We start from the raw sequence: 16,663 nt of genomic DNA, 5'->3' as shown, positions 1-16,663 counted from the left end.
CATAGTCCCCAGTAGAGTCCCCATTCAAACCCAGGTAAGGCCGGACTCTACAACCCACAGTTGTTGGGCCCCGTTTCCCCCAGGAGGCCTGAGAACTGAGACACGGAAAAGTGAACCTGCTTCTCTCTCAGCCCCTCGCTGTGTCACCTTAGGACTCCAGCAGGCATCTCGTCCCAGCTCCACCATCTGCTTGCTATTATTCTAAACAGGCCTACAGGCATGCTGGCCCCTGGGATTCTGACCGGAATGGCTCCCATTCTGCCCACCGTGGCCTGCGTTGCCGCTGCTTGGGTGTCACAATCAACAGGCACTGTGCATTTAGATGTCCTAAGCAGCGCAAGCCCTGGACCTAGCTGTTGCATTTTATAAACCAGCAGCTCCACTCCAAAGCCCTAGCTTTCCCCCACAAGACCAGACTGGCCCTGTGCCACTCAGCTGATTTCTCAGAATAAGATCAAGGTCCAATGTACCTCGAGGTACATACCACGTACCTCGAGGCTCTCCAGTTGGACACATGAATTTCAGAATGTGAGCACGGCCTTGTGTACACACGTTATGCCAGGGGAAGGCAGTTGGGTGAGGTGGAACACGCACTGGACTAGGAGTCCAAGCTCTGTCACAAACATGTTGCTTGAATCCGGCAATTACTCTGCCTCTTTCGGCCTTCGGTTTTTCATTTGTAAAAGGAAAATGCTGGACAAACATAAACCTAGTCTAAACACATTCGAATTCACATTTTTAAATGACACTGTGTGGGCCAAATGAAGCTTACCTATGAGCTACCTAAGCCCGTGGCCGCTCTTGCCACCTAGACACTAGGCCAGGGGTCAGCAACCTTGCTCTGTAAAAGGCCAGATAGTAAATATTTTAGGCTTTGCAGGCCAAGGGGCAAAATTGAGCATGTTGTGTAATTACCTACACTAACAAGAGAGAAAACAAATTTCCACAAATGTTTTATTGATAAAATTCAAAATAAAATAATCAAGTATAATATTTTGGAATGCAGGTCTACTATTGAGGAGAATGAAATTTCTCAGGGAGAAATCAATTTTGCTTAATTGGGTTTCAAAAGGAGTGTCCTCTATCAAATCAGTTGCAAATGTTCTTCTGTAAAAACCATCCTTAGCTCCCAGACCAGTGGGCAGGATACACGGGCCCACAGTTAGCTATTGCATCAGACAGCTGCCAGCAGGGTCACCAGGCAGCCTGGTCTGCCGAGGACAGGCCATGCTCATACCCACAGTTTCTGCTTAATTATCAATAGTGCCTCTTTCTCTACAAAAACGGTTCTGTGTGGATGAGGAATTATTTAGTAGATTTCTGCTTTATAGCTAAGATGATTTCCTTTGCAGGGTTTTAAGCAAGGAAGTGCTTTCACACACTAAATTAAACAGGGCCCTAAATGTGGCTGGTTATCAAAACTCACTGTGCATAAAAATCATCTGGGAGTTAAGGAAAAAAAAAAAGATGCATGGCCCTCACCCCCTAATTCAATTGGTCAGGGTTGGACTAGAGAGTCTGTCTAACCTTTAAAAAAACAAAAGGCTCCTTGGATGGTTCTAATGCGCAGCCAGGATTGTGGGGACATCCGGAGTATTTTAGGAGACATGGCTTCGTCGGGAGAAATCAGAGAGCAACAGGGGAATGAAGGACGCCTAGGCTCTCAGTGAAACAACAGTGGTGCCCTAGTACCTCTCTGTGGCTGGAAAGGTAGGCACAGGAAGCCCGGAGGACCAGCGCGGACCTTACTTTGTACGCGTTAAGGATCCACAGGGTGTTTCTGGATACCAGCTTCAGCTGGATCAGTTCTTGATTCCTTGCTTCAATTGTCTTTAAAAACTGAGCATTCTCGATCTTCAGCTGCTGAAAGTCAACATCGTGGAGGGCCTCTCCCACCTCTTCCTTCTACAGCTCAGAGAGAGGAAACGATGTGAGGTTGTGACTTCTGAATGTATGGCTCGCACCTTGCAATTCCTAGTGAGCTTTTGGAAGTCAGTCATCATTCAGTCATTCAACAAACTTGGATTGGGGATCTGCTTGGTGCCAGGCATGGTGTTAGGTCCAGGGATAGAGATCTGAGTAAATATGATACTCCCATACTCAATGACAGTTCACAGACAGGTCATAGCGTGGTGTAGTGGGACACACAGGGGCAGAGGGCAAACAGAAGCCCCTCAGCCAGCCCAGAAGAGAATGGAAGGCTGGGTCAGGGAGGCTTTCCCCAGGAAGTGGTGCCTAAACAGGGCTGTGTAGGAAGAAAGGCCATTTAAAAGTTGTTTTTAACCTGGAAAACCCAGGACAAGCAGCCCATAAACGTCCTTCCTTTGATCCCGTGACATTTCTGCATGGGGGGTGTATCAGTGCACCGGGTTCACTCCCCAGCCCTGGTCCCACCTTACCTGCCCCACCAGGTCTGTGCCATCTTACATTTGTGGTACACAAGAGCCAAACTCAGGTCTGTTCCCCATCCCCATGTGCTACTCATGCTGTACTACCTCCTAGAAGGCATCTTCTTCCCTTTTCCCCGAAACAACAGAACAATTTCCTTAAGCCCCAACTGACCCACCCTCTAGCTCAAATGCTCCCAGCCCATCTTCCACACCAGAGGGCAACCCCTCCCTCCACGCAGCCTCCTGAGGCTGTGGCTCCTGGTCCCTGCCACTGTTTCCTCTGTATGGCAGTTATGCATCCATGCCTTTTCTCACCATCACCACTCCCTGCTAGCCTGCGAGCCTGCGAGGGCAGGACCACATCAGTGTCATCTCTGTGTAGCAATGGCTTTCAGGTTAAAGGTCATCCATCTGCTTCCCCTCTCACGCTTCAGGATGCCTGAGCTTGCATGAAGTCCAGAGAACTAGGAACTCAGTATCAGGAGGCAGCTCAGCTGGGGCCACGTTCTTTCTTACGCTGAACTCAACTCTCCTTGGCTGACACTTTCACCCCAACCCAGCTCCACCCTGGGGGCCCTCCCAAGCAGTATGTTCTCTTCCCCGCAGCGACCAGAGCACTTGGAGTCAGCAGCCATGGCTCTTGTGGGCTCCTCCTCCTTGGCCCCATCAGTTGCAGGTCCTCTGACGTGCTTTCTCTCCCCTTGCTCTCCATTCCCTCTCCTACGTGGACTCTAGTTTACAGATTCTTTCACGTGTGGCACTCTCCCTGAGACACAATGCTCCAGGTGGGCTACTCAGAACAGAGTGCAGTGAGACCACTCTTTTCTGGAGGGCACTGTGGAGTGCAGCCTAGGCTGCAGCACTGCCCCCAGCTGAGCGGACTTTATCAGCTTCTCCATGACTAAGCCACCCAGCACCTGTGCAGATATTTGGGAGGATCAAAGTGGAGGACCTTACGTTTGTCCTTAGTCACCTCGTGTGTTAAAGTTGTCCCAGCCTGTTGAGGCTTTGGGATCCCAAGTCAATCAAGCAGTAACTCCCAGACATCTTAATTCTCCTGCCCAACTCTGTGTCACTGACAGTGGCCACCTCTGATGCACATGCTATCAGCACCCATATAATGAATTAATAACAAAAATATTGAGCTAAAAGAGGATGGAGCTATGTAACCACTTTCTAGAGGCCCTGTGCCATGTCTGCCTTACCGCCTTTAATCAGGAGCCTTTAAGGTCAGCTGTTCAAAGACTTACCAAGGCATACTACTAACTGTGCCACCCGGCCACATTCCCCAAAAGGGTCAATAAGTATGTCATGAGGGTCTTTTAAATTCAAGCCAACTCCATCTACAGATTTGCCAGCACAGAAACTGTATTAGTTTCCTGTTGCTGCTGTAACAAATGACCACAAATTCAAGGGTTTAAAACAACATAAATGTATTATCTTATAGCTCATGAGGTCAGAAGTCTGAAATGGTTCTTTGGACTAAAATCAAGGTGTTGGCAGGGCTGCATTTCTTCTGGAGGCTCAAGAGGAGAATCTGTTTCCTTGCCCTTTCCAGCTTCTGCAGGTAGCCTGCATCCTTTGTTCACAATCCCTTCCTCTGTCTTAAAAGTGCATCACTCTGACCTCTGCTTCCATTACCAAATCTTCTCTGACTCTCATTCTCCTGCCTCCCTCTCATCAGGACCCTTGTGATTACATTGGACCCACTCAGATAATCTACGACAAACTCCCCATCTCAAGATCCTTGACTTAATCACACCTGCACCATCTTTATGCCACGTAAGGTAACATACTCACAGACTCCAGGAATTAGGACGTGGACATCTTTGGGAAGACGTTGTTCTACCCACCACAGTAACCTTTAAAAAAAAGAAAGACAAAGCCACATACCTGCCTCAATTGTAAAAGCATCTTTTTCCTCTGGACTTTGAGAGAGGCATTTTTCAAACATAATTTATCCTTCATATTATCCTGAAAAATAAAAGCAAATTTTAATCCATTGCTCTTCTTCTTCCCTGTTGGCTTGAAAAGTTGGCAGGTCTGGGGCTGCAAAACTAAACCTTGAGCCCTAACATTCAGTCACCTTTTTTTAAGTCTTTTATGGCTACTCAAGCTGGTGTTGCTATGGTATTTTACTCATGACCAAAAAGCAGAGGAAACTGGGTCTGCTACATACAAATTTTCTATTGATTTTAAATTCAAGATAACTTGGGTATATCTTTAGGTATAGGGGCCTTTACTGACAAAATGATTTATGATTCTTTGGTCTATTATTCTCTTGGTAATTTACATAATTTTTATTACATATAGCATGTTACAGTTAGTGACTCTACCTATCTCCAGGATCCAAAGTTTGATATGCTACAAAACCTTTGGAAAAGAAGGAGCATTTTATGTCTCATTCTTACAATAATGGAACTCAAAGAAATTAAGATTTACTTGTCGCATGCCATGTAGTCACCTGACTAGATAGACTCACACCTTTCTCAAGATAACATCAGATCTTGAAACAAACAGCAAAATACAGTAAGTCGCCTACATACGAACGAGTTCCATTCCGAGAGCGTGGTCGTAAGTCCAATCTGCTTGTACGTCCAACAAAGTTAGCCTAGGTACCCAACCAACACAATCAGCTGTATAGTACTGTACTGTAGGTTTATAACGCACGTTCACATCTTTGACAGTTCGCAACTTGAAGGTTCCTATGTAGGGGACTTACATACGGTCTGAGATACTATGAATATTCATCCTGCCTGACTGATTTTAGACTTGATAAACTTGCATTTTGAGACACACATGCTGTGAGGGACACAAAAAATCTGCATATGTGGGCAGCGTTTACAGTGGACCAAATGGAGTGGGGCTGCCTCACGTGGGCCACTTCTGTGTCATCGTTCTATGAATCTATTTCCCCTTCTAAGCTCTAACCTCCTGCCCACTCACCCTCCGGCGGTTCATGTCCTCAATGTACTTCATCACTTTCTGAGTGGCCAAAATACTCCCTTTCTTCTTGGATATGGTCTTTAGAATATCTTTTTCAAACTCATGCACTTCTCTCTGAACTTCGGTCCACCGAATTTCAGCTTCCTCAACGATAGCCTGGGGGAGCCAGCACAAAGAGAGAAAAGTTTACAAAATTTCTCAAGGATATAGCCGTCTAAGGAAACCTACACGTATTGGGTGACCTATTTGTGTCCCAACGCGTAACGTTTCTTCTTAGTCTTAGAAATATATCCTTAAGATACAAATTGGACAATACGAATATTATTATTTAAAAGCATGCCTCAAAAAAGTTATAGTCTCGATATAAAGGGGAAGAACAAACAAAAACAGGGCCTTGGGACTTCCCTGCTGGTGCAGTGGTTAAGAATCTGCCTGACAATGCAGGGGACACAGGTTCGAGCCCTGGCTCGGGAAGATCCCACATGCCGCAGAGCGACTAAGCCCATGTGCCACAACTACTGAGCCTGGGCTCTAGAGCCCGCGAGCCACAACTACTGAGCCCTCGTGCCACAACTACTGAAGCCCGCACACCTAGAGCCCATGCTCCGCAACAGGAGAAGCCACCGCAATGAGAAGCCCGCGCACCACAACGAAGAGTAGCTCCCGCTCACCGCAACTAGAGAAAGCCCACGAGCAGCAACGAAGACCCAACGCAGCCAAACATAAATAAATTAAAAAAGAAAAAAAAAGAGGTGATGAGGGTAGATTTAAAAAAACAAAAAACAAAAAAAACAGGGCCTTGAGTATCTCCAGAAATATGTATTTCCATATCTGAAACATTATTTATCCATTAAAAATTATAACATTAATATAATATAATATATATATAAAATATCTGGAAGGCTATATGCCAAAACATTAACCACAGTCGTATCTGGAAAGATGGATTAGTGGGGAGGCAAAGAAGCACTCTGTAATTTTAAAAAAGATGCTATAAATGAATCTATGTATTGATATGGAAAGATATTATTAAGTGAAAAGTACGGTTTATAAAATAATATGATACCTTTTTATAAAGAAATTCATACACACATAGAAAATAATATAAATTCTAGGAGGAAAATACAAGAGCCAAATACAAGTCTTAGGTGGTAAGACTGTGGATGTTTTCAAATGTTCCTCTTTTAGCTTACCTGTATGTTTAAATTTTGCTACAACAGAGATTGTCTTTAAATAAGAAAACACAAACACACATACATTATTTTAAAGAATGAAATGAGTAGCTGCAGAGCAAATCATCTTTGTTCAGGCTTTTTCACTGGGCACCAAGAAGCAAAAGCATCTTCCTTCTCCGGCTGGCGTCTGGCCCCAGCCTCCTCCCTTCCCATCATCTTCACAGGCCAGAACATCCATCCACATTAAATGCTACTTCCTATGCATCGCTCTTCTGCTCAGTTATCCTCACTGGGGTCCTGATTTCTAAGACATCAGAGAGAAGCCCCTCTGCTTGGCTTTCAAGGTCTCACAGCCCTACTCGACCTGATTTCCTACCATAGCCCCCAAAGCACCCTCTTCTCTAATCACACCAGCCTCCTCAAGGTCCTAACTTGCCATGTTCATTCCTACCTCCACTTCCTTGTTCATGTCATTCACCTTACCTAGGGTGCCCTTGTCTTCCTATTCCTTAAACAAATGCCACCATTCTTCAAGGCGATGCCAAATCCTATGTCCAGCCCCACCTCCTCAACACAGTCTTCTTTGACCACTCTAGCCCACATCGTGATGTTTAATCACACAGTCTAGCATGGCAGGACAAAGCTACCACATCCTGACCTCCTTTAACATGTTAGAATTCAACGATGCATGTTTGGAAAGAGAAAGAAGAAGAGAGGGGAAAGGGCAGGAGGGAGGGAGAGAGGGAGAGAGGGAAAGAAGGATAGGTTTATGCAGTACAGATGATTCTATCAATGGAGACATGAGTCCACTGATCCATCTCTTTCAAGGAAATGAGTGTGATTCTGTGCGTGCCTCCATTTAGAAATGGAAAAAGTTAGAAATAGAACAGAAATATCTATTTTTCATACAACATGGCTACCAAATGCAAGCCAACAACTTCATCCCATGGGCAATGAAGTTAACAGCGATGTTTCTTCTCTGGAGGAAAACTGATTGCAGTGGCCTCCAACAAGACATGAACCATGGTCATGGATGCTGCATATGGAGGGTGACAAGGGATTTTTCACCCAACTCACTGACTTAAACCTCCAGCCCATTTTATTATTAAGAAATTATTATAAATTTTAAGGGCATTTATGGTAATTATGGTTATGGGTTTTTTTTTAAAAGAATCCATATCTTAGAGACATATATTGAAATATTTACAGATAAATATATGTTTAAGATTCACTTCATAATAGCCCAGTGGCCTATTACGAGGGGGAAGTTGGTAGGGATACGGAGGGAACAAGAGTGGCCATGCATTTATGACTGTTACGTGTGGGTGTTGAATACATAAGGGTTCGCTGTGCTAGCTTCTCTACATTTGTGTATTTTGAAATTTTTCATCTTAAAGAGTTTAAAATTTGATATCTCCTCAAGCAGGTGGTAAGTTCCTTAAAGGTAGGTCCTCAATTTATCTTACCCTACTTGTGTTTCTCTCAAAGCACCAACAGTTGTATGAACATACTATAGGTACTTCTTGCTGAGGCGGAAACGGGGAGCCCAGGGAGGACAGCCTATAGGAAGGTATACCTCGTGATGCTGCAGGTCCCTCTCGGCATTTGCCCTTATGTGCCTTATTTCACTCTTTGTGTCGTCCAGCTCTTTTTGCACAAGCTTCAATTTTTGGTCCACGCTGAGGCCTGTTACACGTTCCAGACTTACGCGGGATTTGGATCTACGCCTGCCTCGTAACTGTAACACAAGAAAAACAAAGCCATTGTCAAATAGGAATTGGCAATAAAGCAGCCTAAGGTGGGCATCGAAACGACCACTCAGGCCTGCTAGAAATCGCTCTGAATGACATCCAGAGAGAACCAATTCAATGTGAAAGGATTCTGGATATTAGGCCTGAGGTGATGTTCATTTCACAAGTCAACCTAAGGCACCGTGCCAAATACTTCAAAGGCCTATGCTTGATAATGAACTGAAAATAAATAAGGGAAAGTGTCTTGAGGGTGGGAAAACCATGAACCTGCTATAGACTAGCACTCAAGTCAGTGTCAGAGAAAACCTGGAGCTCAGTGCTGCCCAAACTGAACACAGAAGAGAAACTGCATCGGGGGCCACGGTGTTCAGCAAAAACCAAAAAGACAAGAATTTTGGATTTCCTAGGCATTGAAGCCAAAGGGCAAAAGCAGGTGGCCCAGGGAATGTGTGGACCTGAAGATGACATTGTTTGGCCCTCAAAAAAATAGACCTATACACAGTTTTAAATTAAAAAGAAATTAACTACCCACATTTGAAAATCAGAGGTTTCTACCAAAATAATCCAGATTTCCAGCTTCTCTTGAAAAATCAGCTGCTCTGGCAATACCAGGTTGTCTGGCTGGCCCTTTTAGATGAGGGAGGAACTCTCCAGTGCCCACACCAGGCCCATCTTCACTCCTGTATGTGGCTGGCCAGGCCTTGTACACATTTGGGTCCCCAGAATGAAGGGAGTTATTTCAAATTAACTAAGATATTCTGTGAGGGTCAATCCACTGTGAGTTGAACCTGATTCCCTTCATACTCATTTGAAAGAGAAACCTTGAAGGGGAAGGAAGAATCAAAAGTAGAACAGTGAGAAAGTCATATGCCACTTGGCCAAGAGGGAACACCAAAAATGGACAACAAACACCACTTGCATCTAAAGGGACAAACAGAATAAAAGAATTCTTAGATCTCTCTTTTGTACCTGTGCAATTTCTGCTCCTGACATTCTAATTTCTGATAATTGTGAAGGTCGCTGGTCCCTGGGCTCCAATTTATTGTAATATTTTTCAAACATCTCTGTCTCAGTTTTGAGAGCAGAGTTTCCGTGGCTGCAAGACAGAAGGTGCCTAAGTAAGTTCCACCAATAGGAGTTTAAACCCCAGATAACTAGTATTTAACACTTACTAGCTTTGTATGACCTTTTGCAAGATATTTAACCTCTTGGTGCCTCACTTTCCTCATCTGTAAAATGGGAATAATAACAGCACCTATCATCGAGGGTTGTGATAAGAAATGCAAAGACTTTGGGTCAGTGTCTGGCACACAGTAAATGCAATTTAAGTATTCTATATATTTTTAAAATACATCTAATGAGCCACAAAATTCAGAGCACTGGGATTACAGGCATACTTTAGGGATATTCCAGGTTCAGTTCCAGACCACCTCAACAAAGCACATATTGCAATAAAGTGAGTCATATAAATTTTTTGGTTTTCCAGTGCATATAAAGTTATGTTTATATTATACTGTAGTCTACTAAGTGTGCAATAGCATTATGTCTAAAAATATATATATACCTTACTTTGAGAACTTTATTGCTAAAAAAATGCTAACCATCATCTGAGCCTTCAGTGAGTCATAATCGTTTTGCAATAGTAACATCAAAAATCACTGATCACAAATCACCATAGCAAATATAATAATAATGAAAAAGTTTGAAATATTGCAAGAATTACCAAAATGTGACAGAGACACGAAGTGAGCAAATGCTGTTGGAAAAAGCGGCATCAATAGACTTGCTCAATGCAGGGATGCCACAGACCTTCATTTTGTAAAAAACACAATATCTGCAAAGTGCAGTAAAGGAAAATGCAATAAAGTGAGACATGCCTATATATTTTAAATTGCTACAAGTTTCTTCTTCAAGTATCTTCTAACCCATTTGTGAGTTTCCTTCTGAATTACTACTGAATTCTTGAAATTACACACATCCACAATCTTCAGAGGTTTTTCCTTTAGTTTATATTTCTTGCCTCTTTCATTTCCAGCATGCAATGGATGAAGCATCCACTAGAAGTCTATTATAAATGGTGGAAAAGCTTTGAATAGATGGTTTTTAAACAACTAGAGATAATAAACCTAGCTTATTCTGTATATGCCAAGATTATGACCCTTTTAATTTATGTAACGTACATGTATGCTCTAATATGAGTGTGTATAATACACACATATGTATATATGAGAGAGAACAGCTCTGATATTTGCATACATTATTGAGCTGAATATCTGTTTATTGAGCTGAAAACTCTGTTTGGCTGAATTTTAAGATTAGTGGGAAAGGATCAACAGAAAAGCCCAATATATCAAAGCATCTTTCTTTTTCAGCATATGTCATGTTCCCAATGTAGGCTGGGGAGTTACACCCGAGTCTTAATCTTAGCACTACCACTGACTAGTTGTGTGACTGTAGGAAAGTGACTTAACTTTTGTGTCTGTTTCCTCACCAACTTTCTAGGGTTATGGGCCATTCTATAAGGTAATATATGCAAAATACTTGGCACATAATAAGCACTCAAAAGATTGTAGCTATTTTAGCAATAAGACCTCAATTCTGACCTAAACTATTTATAAATATATTGAAGTAACACCTATTCAGCTGCCAGGCCAGGATATTCTGTGTGAGACCAGTAAGTTGTACAATTAACCTCAACTACATCATGGAATCTTGACATCCAATTTACTTGCTATAGTAGATACTAAAACAGACTGCTAAAAATACAGAATATTGAGCTAGTCCTTCTTTGCTGTCCACCTCCATGCTTATACTCAGGTTCAGATATAAGTTGTTTCATACTAAAAACATCTCAATAGCCTCCTTTCTATCTGCTGCCACATTAATTTTAGCATAGAATCTTAGCATTGGAAAGGGGCTTAGAGGTCACCTGGTCCAAGCTGCCGCCGCACAGTAGAGGAGCGGCTAAGCACACAGTGTGGCACCAGACAGACCCACCAGGCTGAAGCTCTGGCTTCACCAATTACCCTCTGGGCTTCGCACCACCTTCTTTTTTTGGCTCCATCAGTGGCTTGATAGCGCCATGGCAGTGGAAACACGGGAATAAAGAGCAAAGGTAAGCGCCTTCCCCACTTTGGGGGTCTCAGTTTCCTCAATGTTCAATGCGGGCTAGGAGCATTCGGTGCTGGACCACGCTCCGGGCCCACACGCTGAGGAGGGACCGCCCCCAGAAGCCGACAGGCTGGTACCTGAGCTCTTCCACCAGCCCACACAGCTGGGTAACAGGCAGCTCGCTCTCATCCTGGGCTTGCGCCTCGCTGGCAGTAGTCTGAGAGTCCTCGTCCGTCATCACTGCCGAAGCCACCCTCGTCAAAGCCCCTTGTTAATGCCGAGTGTGGCCGAGAGCGCCGTGGAGCGAGCGCTGCGACGTAGCAGTGCGTTGCCACGGCGACCCGACGCGTGCGTGGAGGGGCGGGGCTTCGGAGGCCCCGCCCAGCGCTCCCGCCCAGCGCTCCCGCCCAGCGCTCCCGCCCAGCGCTCCCGCCCAGCGCTCCCGCCCAGCGCTCCCGCCCAGCGCTCCCGCCCAGCGCCGCGCTGACCAGCGCGAGGTTACCGGCCTTGGCTAGACACGTAAGTGCATTCACTGTTCACTTTTTCAACAATAATTCTTAAAATGATGATAATAACAGCTACTGTTTGCTCAGCACTTACTATGCCCTTGGCACCGTGTTAAGCATGGTTTATGAAAATCCTTGCAGCAACCTTGTAATAGTATCTATTCTTCTCTTTTTCCAAACTGGGAAACTAAGACCCAGAAAGTTCATTTGATTTGTCGGAGTGTCCTGCTTCTTGCACCTCACTGTGAGGCCTCTACTCTGTTCGCCACCTGGCACCTCATACATATTCACTGTAGTTTCTCTCGGATACTAATAACCTGCATTCCTGGAAGGAAAAAACTTGGCTGATTATTAAATGGGTATAAATTCAAGAGACATTTCTAAGTAGTGATAATGTATTATGTCCTGAGTATCCTGGGGTAATGTATGGAGCAGACCATTCTGACCCTCAAGGGGCTTCTAGTTAAATGAGGAGATAGCCCCTAAACCAGCTGTTGCAACCTGGAATAATGATGGTGGCAAGCGTTGTGCCTCACACCGTTTTATAGTCGTTAACTCATTTAATTCTCAAAACAGTCTTATGAAATCGGTACCGTTGTCTTCCTCTTACAGATCAGGAAACTGAGGAATATAGTAGCTTAGATGAGTGGCCACCCAGGAATGGAGTCACCCTCCAGCTAAACTCAAGTCCATGCTGTTGACTCCTACACCCATGTGCCTCCAGACAAGGATCTGCCAGGCAGCAGGGTTGCAGTCTGTCTGCTCCCAACAGGATGGAAGAGGACAGAGGGCAGGATGGGCAGACTTCTTTGAGGGAGGGTGGGCCTGGATGTGATTAGAAAGCAAGCTGTGATAAAATGCTTAGAATGAGGGTCAGCCACTCCCTGACCCCCACCACCCCACAAGAGATGTGTGTTAGCATCAACACATAGTCACTGAAGTCCAAAGAAGGACTTTCATTTTGCTGCTTAGGACGCACAATTTTAGGGCCAGAGTGGACTTACTAGGGAGGATAGCAGAGAGACTGAGCCCTGCCACCACCTTCTCTCTGCTGGTAGGCCTCTTGGGATGGGCTTAGGGAGCAATGCTTAATATGCTCATATACCACGTGGTACAAATGGGTGCCGGCCCCAAGAGGGCTCAGAGCAAGAAACGGCTCTGCAGCAGGTCTGGCTATGGGGCCAGCAGCCCTGTCAGTTGGGCTATGTGATACAGCAGGCCTTACGGTGTTGGAGCTATTAGTGGTGGGAAAAGCGTGAAGCTTAAAGCAAGATCCAGTGGGAGAATAACTGTGCAGGACCTGAGATTTTGAAACAAGACCGACCATGCAATCCACGGCAGGAATTTTCACACCTTCTAAGAAACAGCTTCTGGCCTGTTACTAGACCCTGGTAGAGACAGAATACTTGACTATGTATCCAGTCCTGCCCACCATGAGCTGGGTTCTGTTGGAACTACCAAGTCATAAAATTGGATAGGCCCAGGGAGGTAGTGCCAGGTATCTAAAAGAAGTGGGGGAAAGGGTGCCTTAGAGGTGGGAGAGCAAGGAGCAGAGTGTTTTAGTGGCCCAGAGTTCCAGCCCTGACTTGGCTACTGGCCTCTTGACTTGGATAAGTCACTCAATGCTTTTGCCCCTCAATTTCTACCTCTGTGAAATGAGGATGACACATCTTAAGTGACTGCCCTGTGCATCTTGCAGGCTTCCTCTCGGGCTCAAGTGGGGTAGAGTAAGAGAAAGAAGGAGTTTGGAAACTAGGATGCCAAGTTGGGAAACCCAGCACCTCCTCCATCTTTAAGAGCCACTGCCTGGGTTTCTCATCAGTCCATAGTAGATTTTGATGAGAAAAACTGACTCAGCTTGCAAATGGTAAATAATAATGATAATGATCATTGCCATTGTTATTTCTTAATATATTTATTACCCATTAGGTAATATTAGTATTGCTTAATAAAAACACAACAATTACTCTTTCAGTCACTGTTTATTGAGCGTTCGCTAAGGGCTGGACGCTGTGCTAAGCACGTTCGACATATTCCCTCATTGCCTCAGCGTGACCCCGTGCCCCCTGCAGTGGAAGCAAGGAGCCCTAAACACTGAACCACCAGGGAATTCCCGAGAGAAGGGAAATTAAATAAAGCAGCTATCACGATTATAAAGCAACAAGAGAATGCTTTGAAAAATGAAAAAAATGAAAACTAGCCACTGGACCGCCAAGGAAGTCCCCCAAGTACCTTTTTAACTCCCATTTTACTCATGCGGAGACTGAGGTTCAGACATGTTTAGCAACTTTCCCAAGGTCACGTAGCTCTTCTGGGTGGGGCTGAAATTTAAACCCAGGTTCATCCCACTTTGCTCAGTCCTCTCATCATTTTTGCCCCATTAGAACAGTGGTTCTCAACAAGGGGTAGAGAGGGAACTATTTTGTTCCCTCAACCAGGCGACATTCTGCAATGTCTGGAGACATTTTTGTTTGTTATAACTGAGCAGGGTACTCTTGACTTCTAGAGGATAGAAGCCAGAGACAGTGCTTGTATGCAATATTAGTTTCCCAAGGCTGCCATAACAAGACACCACAAACAAATGGCTTAAGACAACAGAAATTTGTTGTCTCACAATTTTGGAAGCTAGAAGTCAAAAATCAAGGTGTTGGCAAGGCTACACTCCCTCCAAAGGCTCTAGGGAAGAATCCTTCCTAGCTTCTGATGGCTCCCAGCAATCCTTGGCATTCCTTGCCATGTAGCTCTATCACGCCAATCTCCTTCTCCATCTTCACATGGCCTTCTTCCCTGGGTCTTGTGTGACCTCTCCTCTTTCTATAAGGACACTAGTCATTAGATTCAGGGTCAACCCTAAATCGAAGATGATTTCATCACAAGATCCTTAACTATTTACATCTACAAAGATCCTTATTTCAAACAAGGTCACATTCTGAGGTTCCAGATGGACCTGAATTTTCAGGGATGCTTTTCAACCCACTACACTGTTAAACACCCTTCAAGGCACAGGACAATTTCCCACAACAAATATTTATATCAAAATATCAATAGTGGTGAGGTTGGGAAACCCTGCTTCTGAGGGAGGCATTTCTTCTCTGGGAAGCAAGGAGAATGTGTCTCTGCTAATCCAGACAGCTACAAACAAAAAGGGTCTCAGAGCAGCTTAAAGTCCAGAGGCCACCCTCACCCTCCATTCTTCTGGGACCACTTCTGACAGCCTCCAGTATCTCCATGTGGATGCTGCCCCCTGCCTGGCATTTTTGTAGCACTCTGCATTTTGACTTAAGAATCACATGATCAGATCCACCCAAAGTATAAGCTTCAACCATAAATGAAAAGTGTCTGGCCTCTTCTTCCCCAAAAAGAAAGCGGCTCAAAAAGCAAACAAAGGAACTCGGGCTCACAGGCAAGTGATATTTGCACGTTATGGGAAAGGGACCAGCCCTTCAAGGTGGACCATCATCCGATGACTGCCAGAGCACTTTCTCCATTCTTTCAACAAATATTTGTCAAGCGCCGACTGTGAGCTTGGCCCTGGGGATGCAGCAGCAAGCAGCAAGGCTGGTGTGTCTGATCATGTGGAGCTGCCAGTCTGATGTAAACAATTACAGTCCAGTGGGGGAGTGCTATAACAGGGAAGTACAAGGTGCCCAGGTTGCAAGGGGTCATGGAAGGCTTCCTGGAACAAGGGAGGCTTAATCTGAGATTTGAAGACTGAGTAGGATTCAAATCCAGGTGAGTCAGACTCGTAAGTCCAAACTCAAGCACAACTTTAGCCCCTAAGTGAAGACCAAAAGCAGAGTAGTTTTGGGAGAATCGAAAGCTTGTGCAAAGGCCCAAAGAGGAGAGCGAGCACATTTGGGGAATTGAAAGATGGTCATCTATGCTTCACCCCTTTAGAAGAAAGCAGGGAAGATTATTACTAACATCCACCTTCTGGTTTTCCTCCAGAAAATCAGAATCAGAGGTGTAGTTAAGGGCTAGGAGCCATAGTCAACATCACTTGTGTCTCCTGCTTCCTCTGGATCATAGAGGAGCAAAGGGGTTAAGATCCTGGGCTCTGGGGCCAACACAACCTGAGTTCCAATCTTGCCCCAACCAGTTACTAGTTGTATGGCTTGGAGCCGGTCAGCTCACTGAGCCTTGTTCCTCATAACCATAGTGCTACCCCCTAGAGGTGTGTGTGTGTGCGCGCACGCACGCAACTGAGGGGGCCGTGAGACCACTCCTGTAAGAGCTTAGCACATGGCTTGGCACCCAAAAAGACCCCAGGCCTTGGGGCTTATTTCTTTCTCATCTTTGGCTGTGAACCCAGGCCCAGCATCCTCCTGCATCCAGTTGCCAGGGAAGCTCTCTGGACTGAGATGAGGGATGCAGGAAGTGGGATAAGTAAGCAGGCCCTCTCTTAGGGTATTCTTTTTTTTAAGGTAAACATAATTAAAGAATAACATAGAAAAATGTGTACAAATCATAAATGTATAGCTTAACAAAATTTCAAAGACTGAGCACACTCATGTAACCAGCACGTGGCTGAAGAAACAGAACATTACCCAGAAGCCCCCTCCCAAATACTCCTTTACTGTCACCATCACCACCAAGGGCGACCACGACTCTGACTTCTGAAGCAGGCATTAGTATTGCTTGTTTTTCTATTTATACAAATGGAATCATGCAGCACATACTCCTTTGTGTCTGGCTTCCTTCCCTTGCCATCCTGTTGACAAGAGTCATCCACGTTGATGTGAGTAGTTATAGATCACTCATTACTGTGGCTGTACAGTATTCCA

At 44.8% G+C, this 16,663-nt stretch overlaps 1 protein-coding gene across 1 annotated transcript in view; it reads right to left on the bottom strand.

Moving 5' to 3' along the window:
- Positions 1-11,611, bottom strand: part of CFAP263 (cilia and flagella associated protein 263) — a gene marked incomplete at both ends in the record, with an annotated part of 30,381 nt that extends 18,770 nt beyond the window's left edge. Inside the window, 6 exons of the mRNA XM_082677382.1 lie at positions 1,750-1,905; positions 4,284-4,364; positions 5,337-5,492; positions 8,088-8,249; positions 9,232-9,358; positions 11,511-11,611. Of these exons, the coding sequence (XP_082533508.1) occupies positions 1,750-1,905; positions 4,284-4,364; positions 5,337-5,492; positions 8,088-8,249; positions 9,232-9,358; positions 11,511-11,611 (783 nt within the window). The remainder of the gene's footprint in view (positions 1-1,749; positions 1,906-4,283; positions 4,365-5,336; positions 5,493-8,087; positions 8,250-9,231; positions 9,359-11,510) is intronic.
- Between the last annotated feature and the right edge of the window lie 5,052 nt (positions 11,612-16,663).

The sequence above is a fragment of the Grampus griseus genome (assembly GCF_964374135.1).
Source record: "Grampus griseus genome assembly, chromosome: 19".
Taxonomy (NCBI): Eukaryota; Metazoa; Chordata; class Mammalia; order Artiodactyla; family Delphinidae; genus Grampus; species Grampus griseus.
The sequence above is the reverse complement of the archived record's forward strand: the minus strand, read 5'-3'. Positions and strand labels throughout refer to the sequence as shown.